This window comes from Neltuma alba, unplaced genomic scaffold (genome assembly GCF_004799145.2).
Source record: "Neltuma alba isolate B1F8T4 unplaced genomic scaffold, ASM479914v2 tig00011735_pilon, whole genome shotgun sequence".
In the NCBI taxonomy this organism is placed as follows: domain Eukaryota; kingdom Viridiplantae; phylum Streptophyta; class Magnoliopsida; order Fabales; family Fabaceae; genus Neltuma; species Neltuma alba.
The window spans coordinates 186,709-201,410 of NW_021636363.1; the positions used below are offsets into that span (position 1 = coordinate 186,709).

Here is a 14,702-nt window from a genome sequence, read left to right on the forward strand (position 1 = left end):
CAAAAATTTATTTTGAAAAGTCTTAATTTATGGTTTTCCGCTCTTAAATTTTAAGCGACACTAATTTGTTTCTAAAAAGCAACATTTATGATATTTGTATTTTACATGCTATATTTATCGAAGTAAAAAAAATATTAAATGATAAAATAAATGTACACATGGAGTTCTATAAGGAGCCCCTACATTACTGATGAGCACGGAATCCCTCTTTTTGGTGCTGCAGATGAGCATGGAATCCAACTATAGCTTGTAAACACAGGTTATGTTTAGCACGGGGTATTTAAAATAAAAGATAAAGATTGGGATTACGGTTGAAAACATGTGTTAAAAAAAAGTTTAACATGAGTAATTTCTTGTCACATGGGATTAGGTAATTCTATACAGATAGAATTGAAGAATACCACTCCCCTCATAGTATTTTCCAATCCCATATATATGGGTTTGTCTAATCCCAAGTATCATATAATTACTCATACTAAATACCCTTTTAATGTAGTTTTACATTTTCAATCTCAATCCGTATCTCTTATTTTTAATAAACGGGACCGTAGGGCTCAGTTGAGACATAGCTGTTGGGGTCAAGTTGTGGCAGCCACACAAAAATAGTCGCGTGACAGCAAGATGCAAGCGGATTCATCTCTCTGTTTTTTTTCCTTCCTTCCTTTATTTTTTTTAAGTATGAGTATCTTTCTATTGAAGTCAATCCTATTTAAAGTACTATTGAATACTAAATGTTAGGCACTTCTCCTGCTGAATTTGAGTTTTGATTTGTCATGTTGGGAGGAATAGTCCTTTCCTCTATTTTTTTTTTTCTGGCCACACATAGGTGACTTCTTATTAAAGGCAATTCCACTTGAGATATGGTCGAGAGCTAAACGTGAGCACCTCCTCCAATATAAATAGAAACCTTGGTTTATCACATTACGAATAACTAGTTTCTTTCATTAGACTCGACTTTGCTAGTTAATCTTTTTCTCTTTTTTTTTTAATGGACGTTGACACTGATGTTAAGACCCAGCCCATTCAAAAACACGCAAACATGATGGTTTTGGGCCCAAAGACCTTGAAAACTGACATCGAGGTTAAGATCTAGCCCATTAGAAAAACGCAAACATGACGGTTTTGGGCGCTGAGGCCCATTATAGTTATTTAAATTTGGGGCTGGTTTTGTAAGCCCAAGAATGACCCAGGCCTTCGATAGACTGATAATTCAGACGAGCGCCCTCTCGCACGATTGACCGTGGGGGGAAATTAAAAATTACTGTACATTCACGAGTAATAAGCCTTAGAACAAATGAGTAGCATGTCAATGACAAAATTCAGTGTAAAAAACAATAACAGATCATAATATATTCACAGTTTAAAGAGCTTTTTATTGGTTAGATTACTTATATGATTGTAAAGTCATTTTTTTAAAAGAAAAGAAACGGAACTATCAAAGTGCCTGATAAGAGGATAAAAGAATGAAAAAGAAAGAAGAAAAGGAAATAATTTGCATAGGTACAAAACTTGTGGTAAATGAAGTTGTGGCGAGTGATTGTTGGGTAGGTAAGGTGCTGAAAAGCTCCAGATCCTAGCGTGACTAAATCCCCCAACAATGGTGTTGCTTTCCGTATTCGAAGACATTCCCAAAATATAACGTGTCCGGCTCCGACACAAAATCCAAAGGCGGTCAATGAGTTAGGGGCCGCCCCCCTCATCCCAATCCACTGTCCATTTCCAATTTGTATCCTATCCTGTCTTGTCCATTGTCACCACCGACATGCATCTCTCTCAACTGCATATATACTCTTTTGTCGATAACGTCAAACTCGTCATATTAACCATGTTTGAGGTTGTTTAATTACTCCATCTTAGGTAATAGACGTGAGGCTTTCTTTTCCCCTCTGATAGATAAATATCTCTCGCTAAGACATAAAAGAAATCAAGTTTGTCCTCTCAAATTATTGTACTACCTCCGGTTCTTAATATAAGACCCCGTTTGACTTTTATTTTGATCCTAGATATAAGACCCCAATCCATTTTGTCTCTCATATTTACTCAATTTTTTCCAAATTAGTCCTTCTAACAATTATAGTTCTAATCAATATACTTGATTAGTAAGGATATTTTAGGAAAGACAACACTTATTTAGGACAAATAACTAACTTAATTTACTTTCTTAATCTCCTCAAATTAGTCAACTGGCTCTTATAATTAGGAACGGAGGTAGTATGTGTGAGTTAGGAAGAAAATCTCAACCTGCTACCTAATCCAACCCCTTCATTTTGAAATCATCCATCTTTTCACAGCCTTAAAAATAGCATCACCTATAAAGTAATCTTATACTCTATCCCATGTTTAATGCCGCAATCAATGCCTCCCATTTATGTACATTAATCAAATTTGAAAACATAGTTGATAGCAAGCCATTTAAACTCGGAATCAGTTTAGGTGCTCATTACCCATAAACTCGGGTTAATTAATTTGCTTTGCAATAATAATACCACCTCCGATTCTAATTATAAGATCTCATTTATAGTGTATAAACAAGGTCTTATAAATAGAATTTGAGATAATATAATATAACATCGAGCTGGAGACAAGTCTGGGGAACAAAAGATATACATTTGAACGTCGATCGGTACATATTATATATAAATGCTGATGTAACAAATCAACGATAAATTTTCTTGAATGAATAATGAACAAAGTTAAAGTTAAAGGGCACAACTTCATAACTGTGGCAGCTCCGTGAATTCCTCGGCTCTATTGTAAACATCAAACCAAAAATCCATCTCATCCCCCGTGCATAATGAACTGACATGATCTCCTTCTACTTGTGCATCGTCCAGCTGAGACAAAAGCAACTGAAACTGTGAGTACTCCACCCCACCGCCTTCCGCCGGAATATAATCAGTAGTCTCCTCAGAGTTATCAGCCGACAGGACTTCCGACCAGAAATCATCGTCCAATGCCAGGGACTCCTCCGGCGCCGGAGACTCAACATTAATATTTACGGACATGTCGTCGTCGTTATTGACGTTAGTCGCAGGACTACTAGTCGTAATACTGTTATCGTTGTTTGTGGTGAGGGTGGACACATCACTTGAATGAGAAGGAGAGAGTGGTCTGTTCTCCGTCATGGCATGTTGTTCCTTTTGCTTTGGTTTTCGTTTTGTTTGGCGATGGTTCTGTTGGTTCTGAGGAAGCCTCTTCTTCAAGTGTGTGTGCCAAACATTCTTGATTTCGTTGTCTGTGCGGCCTGGCAACTTCGCTGCTATTGCTGACCATCTGCAATATGATTAAACATCACATTAGTATGATTTGGTAGGAAATTAATTATGTGACTCATCAGTTACTATATGTATACTACTCCTCCGGTCCTTAATATAAGACCCATTTAACTAATTTGATTAGATTAAAGAAGTTAGGTAAGTTAGTTAATTATAAGAAAAGTGACATATTTTTTCCAAAATACCATAATTATCTTTCTTAATACCCCCTCTACCTCTTCTAATTGATTATGGGTGAGAGAGTATCTATAGGGGTAATTTAGAGAAAATTAATAAATATGAGAAATGGGTCTTATATTTAGAACCAAAACCAACTCAAAAATTGGGTCCTATATTAAGGACCGGAGGAGTATTAAATTTGGTTGATGTTAAAATACTGTTTATGATTATGCACTAACCCGACATGGACCAACCACTCATTTCTCATAGGCTGGCCGACACTAATTTGCTTTCGAGGATTTAGGGGATTTGTTTCAGAATAGAAAATAGTATTATTATTTAAACACGTGAAAGTGTTGCAGCCCAGTGAGGAATCTTTTGCAGACCTAGCATGTCCATCTGATATAATTATGAATCTTAATAATTCGTTTGACAGAAATAAACAACAGTACTGTGGTTGGGCCCAACCTGTTATCACCCGTAAGAGAAAGAATCGTCAAACTTGTTAAATATTTATCTTCCAACTCAGAGGCTGCCAAGAAAGAAGTGATTTTGCATCCTCTCATTCAATTGGATGAATAAAGCGGTTATTCATCAATGTTATACTTGCTAGGAGTTACGAGAGAACTTACTTGTTTCCCAACATTTCATGAAGCTTGATAATGGCATCTTCTTCTTCTGGGGTGAAGTTTCCTCGTTTGATGTCTGGCTTCAAATAATTTATCCATCGGAGTCTGCAACTTTTTCCACACCTCAGAAGTCCTGGAGTACATAATAAAAGAGAAAATTAAGATTCATATGTAAGCAAAAGACGCGGAAAGGATCATTGAAGTTGGAAATAAGAATGAAGGATCATATAAAAACAGATACCAGCTAATTTGGGGAGAGCACGCCAATTGCTGTGGCCATATTTGTTGACATGATTGATCAGGACCTGATCTTCTTCCGGAGTCCAAGGGCCTCTCTTCAACCCCACTTTCTGGCAGCAAGGAGCTCTTCCCATTTTCTCCTCTTTGTTCTTCTCTTCCTTTCTTTCTTTCTTGCTATGTCCAAATTGTCTACAGCGTCGTCGCTCTGGCATATATCTGGTCGTTCTATATTCACTTACACACACGCGTACGTATATATAGATAGGCCAACCACTCAGAGCTCAGAAAAGTCCAAGGGAAGTTCATTTCTGAATGGGAAAGAGGGATATACCACACTTGCATTATCAGTTGGACCGTTTCTCTCCTTCTCGGAAGCCTCTGTCTCTCTCTGTCTACCCCGAGTGCTCCTTTATTTAATTATATTATAACATTGTCTGATTGATTATATTATTTTAGTCAAAGAAAACGTGGCACTTTAATTGGCTCTCTCAATATTATACCTACAATTCAGATGCATGCACTTTATTTTCTTGCTTTCTCACTGTATTGGCAGATCAAATTGGCAATCACTTACTCTGACTGTCTTCAATCCTGATTACATACAACGTCATTATTATTTATTGCTATACTGAGAACGAACACCTGTATACAAATCATCTTCAATTCTTCTTCTCATACGAAAACTAAACTCAATCAACTTTGCCCTTTGAAAATGACATCCACCGTAGTAAATTCTGCATGTTTCAAAAAAGGCGGTTGTTTTTATGAATCTTTCAGGCCAAAATAAATAAATATAGCTCTCGGTCTTAAATATAGGATATTGTTTGTAGTGTAAATTTGTACTACAAACCATATCTTATATTTAGTACTGTGGCTAGTACTTTCAATTAAGTCAGTATATGTCAGTTGGGTTTGAATTTTTACCTTCAGTATTTTGTTTGTATTACTCGTTTGTATTATGTGAAATTCATTTCAACTCTCCTAGGCTAGGTTGTACTAGTATACAGTAAACCAGTTCGTCTCCCTCTCAAATGGCGATGTACAAATTTGCCCGACATTATTTCATTAAACAAACAGTCCAATGAAGCTTACAGTGATTTTATAAAATTGACTAAGTCTGAGAAATGAGTTAACTGCGACTTATTTTCTAATTATCACAATTTTCTTGGGAATATAATTAAATAGGCCTGTAGATTCACGGTGGAACTGTTGCACGATCGCACATGTTTCTCAATTTCTGCAGAAGTGCATATAAGAGACGTAATCTCACGAAAGATCGCGCACCAAGACCCCGACCGAAGAGGACGAACATGAACACCACATAGGCAACATTTATTTTACTCTGAATTTGAGTTTCTAACATAGTTGTTTGCACATGTACAATTTCTACCTAGATTACATAATATTTTTATTGATTTTATCATTTTCTCTCTGAACTAGCACTTCTATTGTCTAATAATGTACGCGCTCTCTGCAATCAATTTAAACCTCAATGGAGGAGTTGTTGGTCAAAAGAGATTAAAAAAGAAAAGTGACACATTCCATACTCATAAAAAAGATAGAAGGCATAAGGTGGTCATCTTAATTTGAACTAACCAACTTATTTTAAATTGTCCAGATTCAATTTAAATATTTGTATATTTAAAATAATTTTTAATTTTAACAGACATGAAATTTAAAATAAAATAATCTTATAATTGATACTTTTTTAAAAAATAAATTATATTGTAAATAGAAAAATTTAAATTGAATGGCTCAAATGTTATCACAACGATGAACACATGGTGAGGAGCATAGTAAAAAAAAAAAAAACCCCACGGGACTTGGGGCTAGATTGGAAGTAGAATATGCTGTCCCTGGTCTTAATTATAAAATCTCGTTTGTAGATTAATTATCTTGCTCCAAACTATGTATGTACTACCTCTAGTCCTAATCAAATGGTATGATGCGTTATCGCTAATTCAATATGTGCGTGCGTGTGAGAGAAAACTTCTATTTTACTACCTCCGGTCCTAATTAATGAAAAAAAAAAAAAATGAGCCCGTGCATTACATGACTGTCAATATATCAATATATAGATATGATCTGTCTCATATAAAAATGGCAGCATATTAAAGCAATCACAATGACCAACATACTTAAAAGACAAGACAAGCCAGCCACCGATGGGATTGCTGATCGTCATTTTATATACCACAAAGACCAACCATCCATTAAAATTTGAGATAAAGAAAGTAGAAAATCTGCCTCATATCACAAAAAAGATTATTAATGCGAATGAAAAGTTGTACATTTTTAACTTTTTTATATAAAAAAAAGTATGATAAAAAAGACAACTAATTAATTATCAACCACGCTTGTATGTTTTCATTTATTTAAATCAATGGTTTAGATATATTTTTAATCTCTTTAGCATTTTTAAAGTCTTGATTTGAATACTCTAATTTTACCTGAGTCAATGCTGTCCTGCAGATGGCCCCCCCAACAAACAGAAGTTGTCCCGCAACATTGTATATAAGAATTGCCATATTTTTTTCGTGTTAACTTTTATAATACTAATTAAATATTTGTTTTAGTTACTCAGTGAATTAAAAATGATAATTTAAAGTTGTATAAATCCGTTGCGGGTACCCGACTCTACGAACCTGGCTTGCACTTAAATTGAACTGAAAACTAAATCTTATTTTAAAGACTAAAGGAAGTACTTGATTGCTTACAGTTGAATGATCTACATGACCAGATCACATCATCTTATTATGCATATTAACCACACCTTACTAATTTTGTTATCAGAATTCAGAAACATAACCGTGATTAAATAATCCAAATTCAATGCGTCTTGAATATTGACCGATGGCATTAATTATCTTTTTATTAAACACAGAGATAACTATCGCGTGAAGAAAAAAATTGCAGCCAGAGATCAAGTTAAAACTTCATATTACTCCTCTGGTCCTTAATATAAGACCTATTTAACTAATTTGATTAGATTAAAAAAGTTAGGTAAGTTAGTTAATTATAAGAAATGTGACACGTTTTTCCTAAAACACCATAATCATCTTTCTTAATACCTCATCTCCCTCCTCTACTTAATTATGGTTGAAGAAGTATCCATAAGGGTAATTTAAAGAAAATTGATAAATATGAGAAATGAGTCTTATATTTAAGACCAAAACCAACTCAAGAATTGGGTTCTACATTAAGGACCAGGGGAGTATTATAAAAGTGAAGTAGTATCCAATAATCCTCCTGATGTTATTTTCTAGTAACACTCAACATCATAATCTTATTTATGGTGCATCTTGATAATTTTCTGATGCGTCAAATACTATAATTTTATTCGTGGTTTAGGATGTTTGAAGTACTAGGAAAATAACACCACAGTGTATGCAATTAGAAAATATTGCTTTACCTTTATTATGATAAACATTCAAGGTCATTAAATATGAGCCGTGCGTCCGTAGTACAGGAGAAAAAAGGGGAGTGGATTTTGAATAGTCCACGTTGAAGAAAGAGAGGTCAAAAAAAGGAGGCCAGAAGTAGTAGTGCCGAAATATATGTGAAAAGCGGAACTTATTATTTATTAATACAAAAAGAAAAATGAAGTAGCATTCAAATTCAAATATTGAATGTGGGGGTGAATAATTAAACCTGCCTTTCACATGAACCAGTTTCAATGCTCATCATCTTAATGAGCACCTTAAATTTTTTAGATCTGAATCCTCTATATCTTATTTAGATAGTCCAGATTTGATTTTTTTATTTTTATTTATTCAAAATAATTATTTTACTATATATAAAATATAAAATAGAAATAATCTCTTAACTATTATTCTTTTAAAAAATATTTTTTTCTATTTAAAAATAATTAATTAAAGATTTTAAATATGAGCTGCTCAAATTAAATATAACGGGTTGGATAGATTTGATGAATTTAGGGTGCTCATTAAGGTGATGAGTACTAAAATTGGTTTCATCTTCCATATTGTATAATACATTATTATTTTGTCTCCCTACATACACATCCTTTCTTAATTTGGAGCTCCTCTATGGTATAATATGTATATGTTACTTTCATTGGTATCCTATTTGATTGGCGTTACGTATTCCACAATGATTCTCTCCTTTCCTCTTTAATTAATTTATTAATTTATGCCATTAGTCTATCAATTACTTTATTCAATTTAACATGCGTTACATATTTACTAGCTTTTTTTATTACGGTTCTTACCAAAACCACTCTTGTATATTTTTATTTTTCCCCCCCTTTTTGACTGAACTACTCTTACCTATTATAACCGTGCAATTTGAAGCTGTAAATGTTTCACATGCAGCAATAATTCCTGGTCAACAAAGAAATGCAACAATTCTTTAAAAAAATTTATTAAAAAAACCAGCGGACAACGGTGATGAATTGCAAAATATAAAACCTGACTTCATCCGAAACTACTCTCATATTTTAGTTGACTGAATAATTAATCCCATCTATCATATTCTTCGAATTTGTCGTAGTGCGTTTCAAAAGGAACAACCTTTAATTTATTTGTTTTGTATAAGCCTTGATTGTGTCCAATTTATTAAGATACAACAGATAAAGTTGATCAATACTCAATATATCCCCTTAAGCAAAGATTAATTGTTCGAAATTTATTAATATTTAACAAACACATTATGTCAAGGAATCTATCCCAATAATTGAACGCAGCAATTCTTGAATTAGTACTGAATAATAGATAGATAATCGCATTAATAAAAATTTTGAGCCTGTAAGCATTAATTATTTTTAGCATTTTTTGCACCCGTCAAACCAAAAAAAGACAAAGTGAGTTTATATACATAGCAATTAAGGTGAATGAGTCCATAATTGAAGTTGTTGTATGTATATTATAAATATTTGCCTTCCCCGTGATATTCTTTCCTCCTTAATTATTTCCTTCTTTTTTATTCTAACTCTCCAGTCTCTTGGCTTGCTGGGCGTTAGTATTTACAGCTACTTGTGCAAGTATTTAAGAGCAGTTGTCCAATAATAAACTGGAGTTAGTTGTTCATATCTTTCTTTAAGAAGACCAGAAACAAAGATGAACAACGCAAAAGACGAATCACAAAAGGCAAAAAGGCATTGTGTACATATGCATGGATGTTGTCACTGATGATGTATGTCACAAATTATTTAACTTTAAGGCGCCTATGAACGAGACGACACTTTCAAACATAGTTGACTTAATCAGTATCCTCCATGTCCCACGAATATGACTCAAATGATTTTATAAATATAAATACATGTGTGTGTGTGTACATGAAATGAGCCTTTTCAATTATTAACCCCACCACCACCAACTGTAACACTACTGGGTCGGTCATGATATTTCGTTTTTTTGACCCTAGCTAGCTACTTTATATTTATAGATGAGAGAGCGTTTTTACTTGACTTCTAAGCCAATATAATGACAAAGTTGGTGTTGCAAACTTTCTCCATTTGTCCATCCACGTTGATTATTCTACGTATATTAATACTGCTTTAACAGATAATTAAAAACATATGTTTGCCAAAGTTAAACGCATTCGTGCCTAATTATGATTGTGACGGCAACCCAGTAAAAGACGCGACCCATGCATTGGCCAAATCTTGACCATGTTTTAACGTTGTGGTCCAATCTGTCGCCTATTTTACGTAGAATATTTCTTAGTGCTCATTATTACCTGGCCTCCCAAGTTGCATATATCTAACTTAATTAAGCGTGTGGCTTAAGATTAATGCTTCGTTAACTGTACATCTGATCTATCTTTTTTTCTAACCTATTAATTGATGTTTATTTATATTATAAATCAGCGTAAAAATTTATGCATGCATTATATATGGCTTATCCAGATCTTTCAAACCGCGAATGAATTTGTAGTTGGATTTGGTCATCCACAAGAAAGATGCGTCATCCTTGTGTGCGTGCGTGCTTAGCTTGCTTGTTTGACAATTCAGTGATTTTAATTTGTCCAAATGAATACGAGAGTCAGTATATACTCAATCTTAGTTTTGGTTTTTCGCCTGGTGGATTTTGTCTTAATTACTAAGTCCTATTTAACTTGTGACTCTGTCATTATTGGCAGGGTGATTAAGTCCATACACTTGCCACTAATCCTGCAAGAATGACCAGTCTTTCTTGGTTAATTAGAAATGATTGGGCATGATAAACAACTTGTTTCGCTTGATTACGAAACGACTTGAAACATCTCAGTGTAGGGCCCATCTACCTATCCCCACCAATTGGTGGAGCCCACTCCATCAACTTGAAACATAATTGATGAGTAACTCCAACATGCTTTAAGGATTTTTTTTTTTTGGGGGGGGGGTGTTATACAGCTGCCTTAAGAGGTCGACGCGCACCCGGCAATGGACCATCAAGCCACGATTCTCAATTGGCCTGCGGCTTTTAGTTCCGTCTTTTTCTGTTCCGCTTTTCATTTATTTGTTTTTTTCCCCAAAAAAAAAAAGTAATTTCATCACTTAAATTTAGGTTGACTTTACTCCAAATTTTTGGCTAAACAATACTACCTCCGGTTCTAATTATAAAAGCTAGTTAACTAATTTGAGAAGATTAAAGAAATAAGTTAAATTAATTATTTGTAATAAATTAGTATTGTTTTTCGTAAAATATCCTTGCTAATCAAGTATATTGGCTAGAACTACCATTGTTAGAAGGACTACCTTGGAAAAGAATGTATAAATATGAGAGACAAAATAGATTGGGATCTTATATTTAGGACAAAAATAAAAGTCAAATAAAATCTTATATTAAGGATCGAAGGTAGTATATTTAAAAAATAATTTTTTTATATGTTCATTTTCAGATCAAGAATAAAATCATAAATTCATTGTCAAAAATATTAGCTTGTTCACTAAAAACAAATTAGCTCTACCCATATTACTCTATATGTCCATATGTATATTACTCCTCCGGTCCTTAATATAGGACCCAATTCTTATGTTGGTTTTGGTCCTAAATATAGGACCCCTTTCTCATATTTATCAATTTTCTCTAAATTACCCCTATGGATACTCCCTCAACTATAATCAAGTAGAAGAAGGAGAGGGGGTATTAAGAAAGATGGTTATGGTGTTTTAGGAAAAATGTGTCACTTTTCTTACAATTAACTAAATTACCTAACTTCCTTAATCTAATCAAATTAGTTAAATGGGTATTATATTAAGGACCGGATGAGTACATAGGAGGATTATGTATTCTTTTTTCTCATTAAAACAAACGGGAAATTATGTAAAGCGGGGAAATGACAATCTCACATTTACAATTAAGAATATAATCTTATAAATTTTAAAAATTACTATGTTCAAGTAAGGTTCCTTATTGAAAATTGGAAAAAAGTGTGATAACTAAAATAATAAAGAGAAATATGTATAAACTATAAAGTGCGTATAGCATGGTTGATTTTTAAGACATTAATGTGATAATAAATATATCATCAATCGATATCAATTAAATGTTAAAAATCTAATAATGCTACGCTCATTGTAAACAGCGATCGTTCATATATACAATTTCTGTTCTTAGATTATTATTATTTTTTCCCAAATACAGTGCCTAGCACTGATACGAATTAAGTAAAAAAAAAAAAGAGTAGTTTAAGCTACTTTTGAGGAGTTTCAGCATAATTTAAACTCCTTCAATATCAGTATTGTGCTGTTGGGCTGTCACATGTCAGGCAGATGAAAAAAGTCTAAGGTGTAATGTACATGAGCTGGTTCCGGTCAAAAAAAAAAAAAGTACATGAGCTGGTTGTGAAATTGAATATGTAAAAATTTTAAATCCGCGAAGAAAAGGATCGGAATGATTGCATCATTGTACAATGTAAATATAAATAGGGAAAAACAAAAATAACTTTTAGAAAAATCATATTTAATTATGACGCATTACTTTGAATTTTTATTAAATTTAGTACTGTATTTACTGTCACTAACAGCGTAAAATGAAAACGAATCCTGCCGGAAAATCAAGTACTCCTCCGGTCTTTATTATAAGACCCAATTTGACTTTTTATTTGGTCCTAATTATAAGACCCAATCCATTTTGTCTCTTATATTTATGCATTTTTTCCAAGATAATCCTTCTAATAATGATAGTTTTAGCCAATATACTTAATTAGCAAGGATATTTTAGGAATGGCAACACTTATTTATTATAAATAACCAACTTAACTTACTTCCTTAATCTCCTCAAATAAGTCAATTGGGTCTTATAATTAGGACCGGAGGAATATTACTTATCAAATAAAATATCAAGTTTAATATTATTTATATTCAATTATTTTATCAATGCTATTACAATCAATGTTTTAAAAGCCAGACCGGACATCAAACCGGAAAAGTCAGCGAGTCATGGTTCAAACGGTCGGATCGGTAAGACCATCTGGTTGGACCGGTAATATAAAAATTAAATTAAAAATAATATTATGTATATATAATAAATATATAAAATTAAAATATCAAATTTTTAAATAGCATAAAAATAAATTTAAATAGTTTAACTTGATAATGATTTTGAGTTTTTTCATTCTGCTCCCATTTGATTTTTTCTGGCAAGCGTTGATTTTGGGCCTTCACTCACATTCAGACATTCTCATAAGTTATACGCGCACACTAGGATGAGCAGTACACTACACGTGGATTATGCTGGACTAATCACAAGAAGAAAAGTTTAGAAAACATAAAATAAATCTTCACAGATAAGGACAAGGGTAGGGAGAAGAATCTAGAGACGGAAAAAAAGGACCTTTTGGGGAGAGAGTGAGAGTGAGTTGCTACGTTCTTCCATTAGCTTCGCCATTATCTAAGACGTACAGCTTTGGGCAAGGGGAGATTGGAAGTCGCGATAGAGGGAAGAAGTGAAGCTTGCTCACTTGCTTGAGGATGAGGATTAACCAACGAACAACAATGACGGAGGAAAGGAAGCACAGAGAACTGAAGAAGACGTGGTATTTTAGCAAAAGTGTAAAATCATCCCAGAGGAATGACGAAATATATCAGATCTGAAGGTTTTTTTTGCCAGAAAAGGTAAGCTCAAAACCATCCGGTTTACTCAAATCCGTTCCGGTTCCCAGCTCAAATCCGGATTCCGGCTCAAAAGGCGGTTCAAAACGGCTGAATCCGGCTGAAAGCATAAGATGGCCTGAAGCATTTGAACTAGCCGCTTGTATCACCAGGTGACGGTCAAACCGGTTGGACTGTCCGGTCCGGTCCGGGTTTAATAACACTGATTACAATATAATAAACACATTATATATTCGTGGGGTATGAGATCCAATATTGAAGTCACAATTTTCACAACTTTTTGCCAACGGGCTGTTATCAATGAAAACTTTTATTTTTTTCTTAAAATTTTCATACGCATATATCAGCATTTTAAAAAAAGAGAAAGTATATTTTTTCAAACATTTTAAAGTTATTTTCCCTTACTAAGCACATGAATTCTCATTAGAGGCAATCATATTTAATCGAACATTAAATGTAAATATTTCTTCGGCAAAACTTCAAACCTTCATTTATTATGTTGAAAGAAATTAACTTCTTTCATTAGATGTCACCCCATTTTAAAAACATTTTAAAGCTCTTATCTATCTCATTGCATCAGTGAGAAAGAAGATGCATAATTGAAAAGATCAGTAGTTGCGGTTGTGTTTTTTGCTAACTAGGCCCAACCCAATCTACTGGGAGAGTGTTTGGAAATATATAAAATTATTTTTTTATAAAATAAAATAAATTATTTTACATATTTATTTCGTATATAAAAAAATATTTTTAAAATTGATGTTTGATTTCTATTGAAACAAAAGTTATGTCGGGTTGATCGTGTTAATGAGTGCAGTTCCTCCTTTATGAACCGGTTCAGGGTACTACCACAGCTAGTTATTCTTCGATGATGCCCTCGCCCCGAAACTAACACATGTTTGGGCTTTTCAGAAGTCCTTTCACATGAAGACAAAACATACTTATGTCGTAAAGTAAAATTACTTTCAAAAACCTAATCACAGGTACCTGAATGTATATAAAATCCGTTTATGCCAATCATTAAAAATAAGAGATAGAGATTTAAATTAAAATTAAGAAAATCTATTAAAAAAATATTTAGCATGAAAGATTTTTTATTATATAGAATTAGATAAACTCATATATAAGGGGTTGGAGAATATCATGAGACGAGATAGTATTCTTCAATTCTACTTTTATGAATTTGTCTAATTTTATGTAATAAGTAAATGTTAAGTATTTTCCTAATAACTTTTCTCATTATAATCACAATTCCTATCCCCATTTTTAATGCTTTACACAACACAAACGATAAGAGTAATGCTCTGTCCTCAGTATCTGCGTAATCTTTTCTGGATAAATGAA

At 33.2% G+C, this 14,702-nt stretch overlaps 1 protein-coding gene across 1 annotated transcript; it reads right to left on the bottom strand.

The window, feature by feature from the left end:
* Window positions 1–2,588: 2,588 nt before the first annotated feature.
* LOC114717420 (transcription factor MYB14-like) lies at window positions 2,589–4,479 on the bottom strand. The gene is made up of 3 exons (XM_028902546.1): window positions 4,305–4,479; window positions 4,067–4,196; window positions 2,589–3,273 (listed from the first exon to the last, which is right to left on the bottom strand). The coding sequence occupies exons 1-3, from the start codon at window positions 4,435–4,437 to the stop codon at window positions 2,715–2,717; spliced, it is 822 nt and encodes a 273-aa protein (XP_028758379.1). The 5' UTR covers window positions 4,438–4,479; the 3' UTR covers window positions 2,589–2,714.
* Between the last annotated feature and the right edge of the window lie 10,223 nt (window positions 4,480–14,702).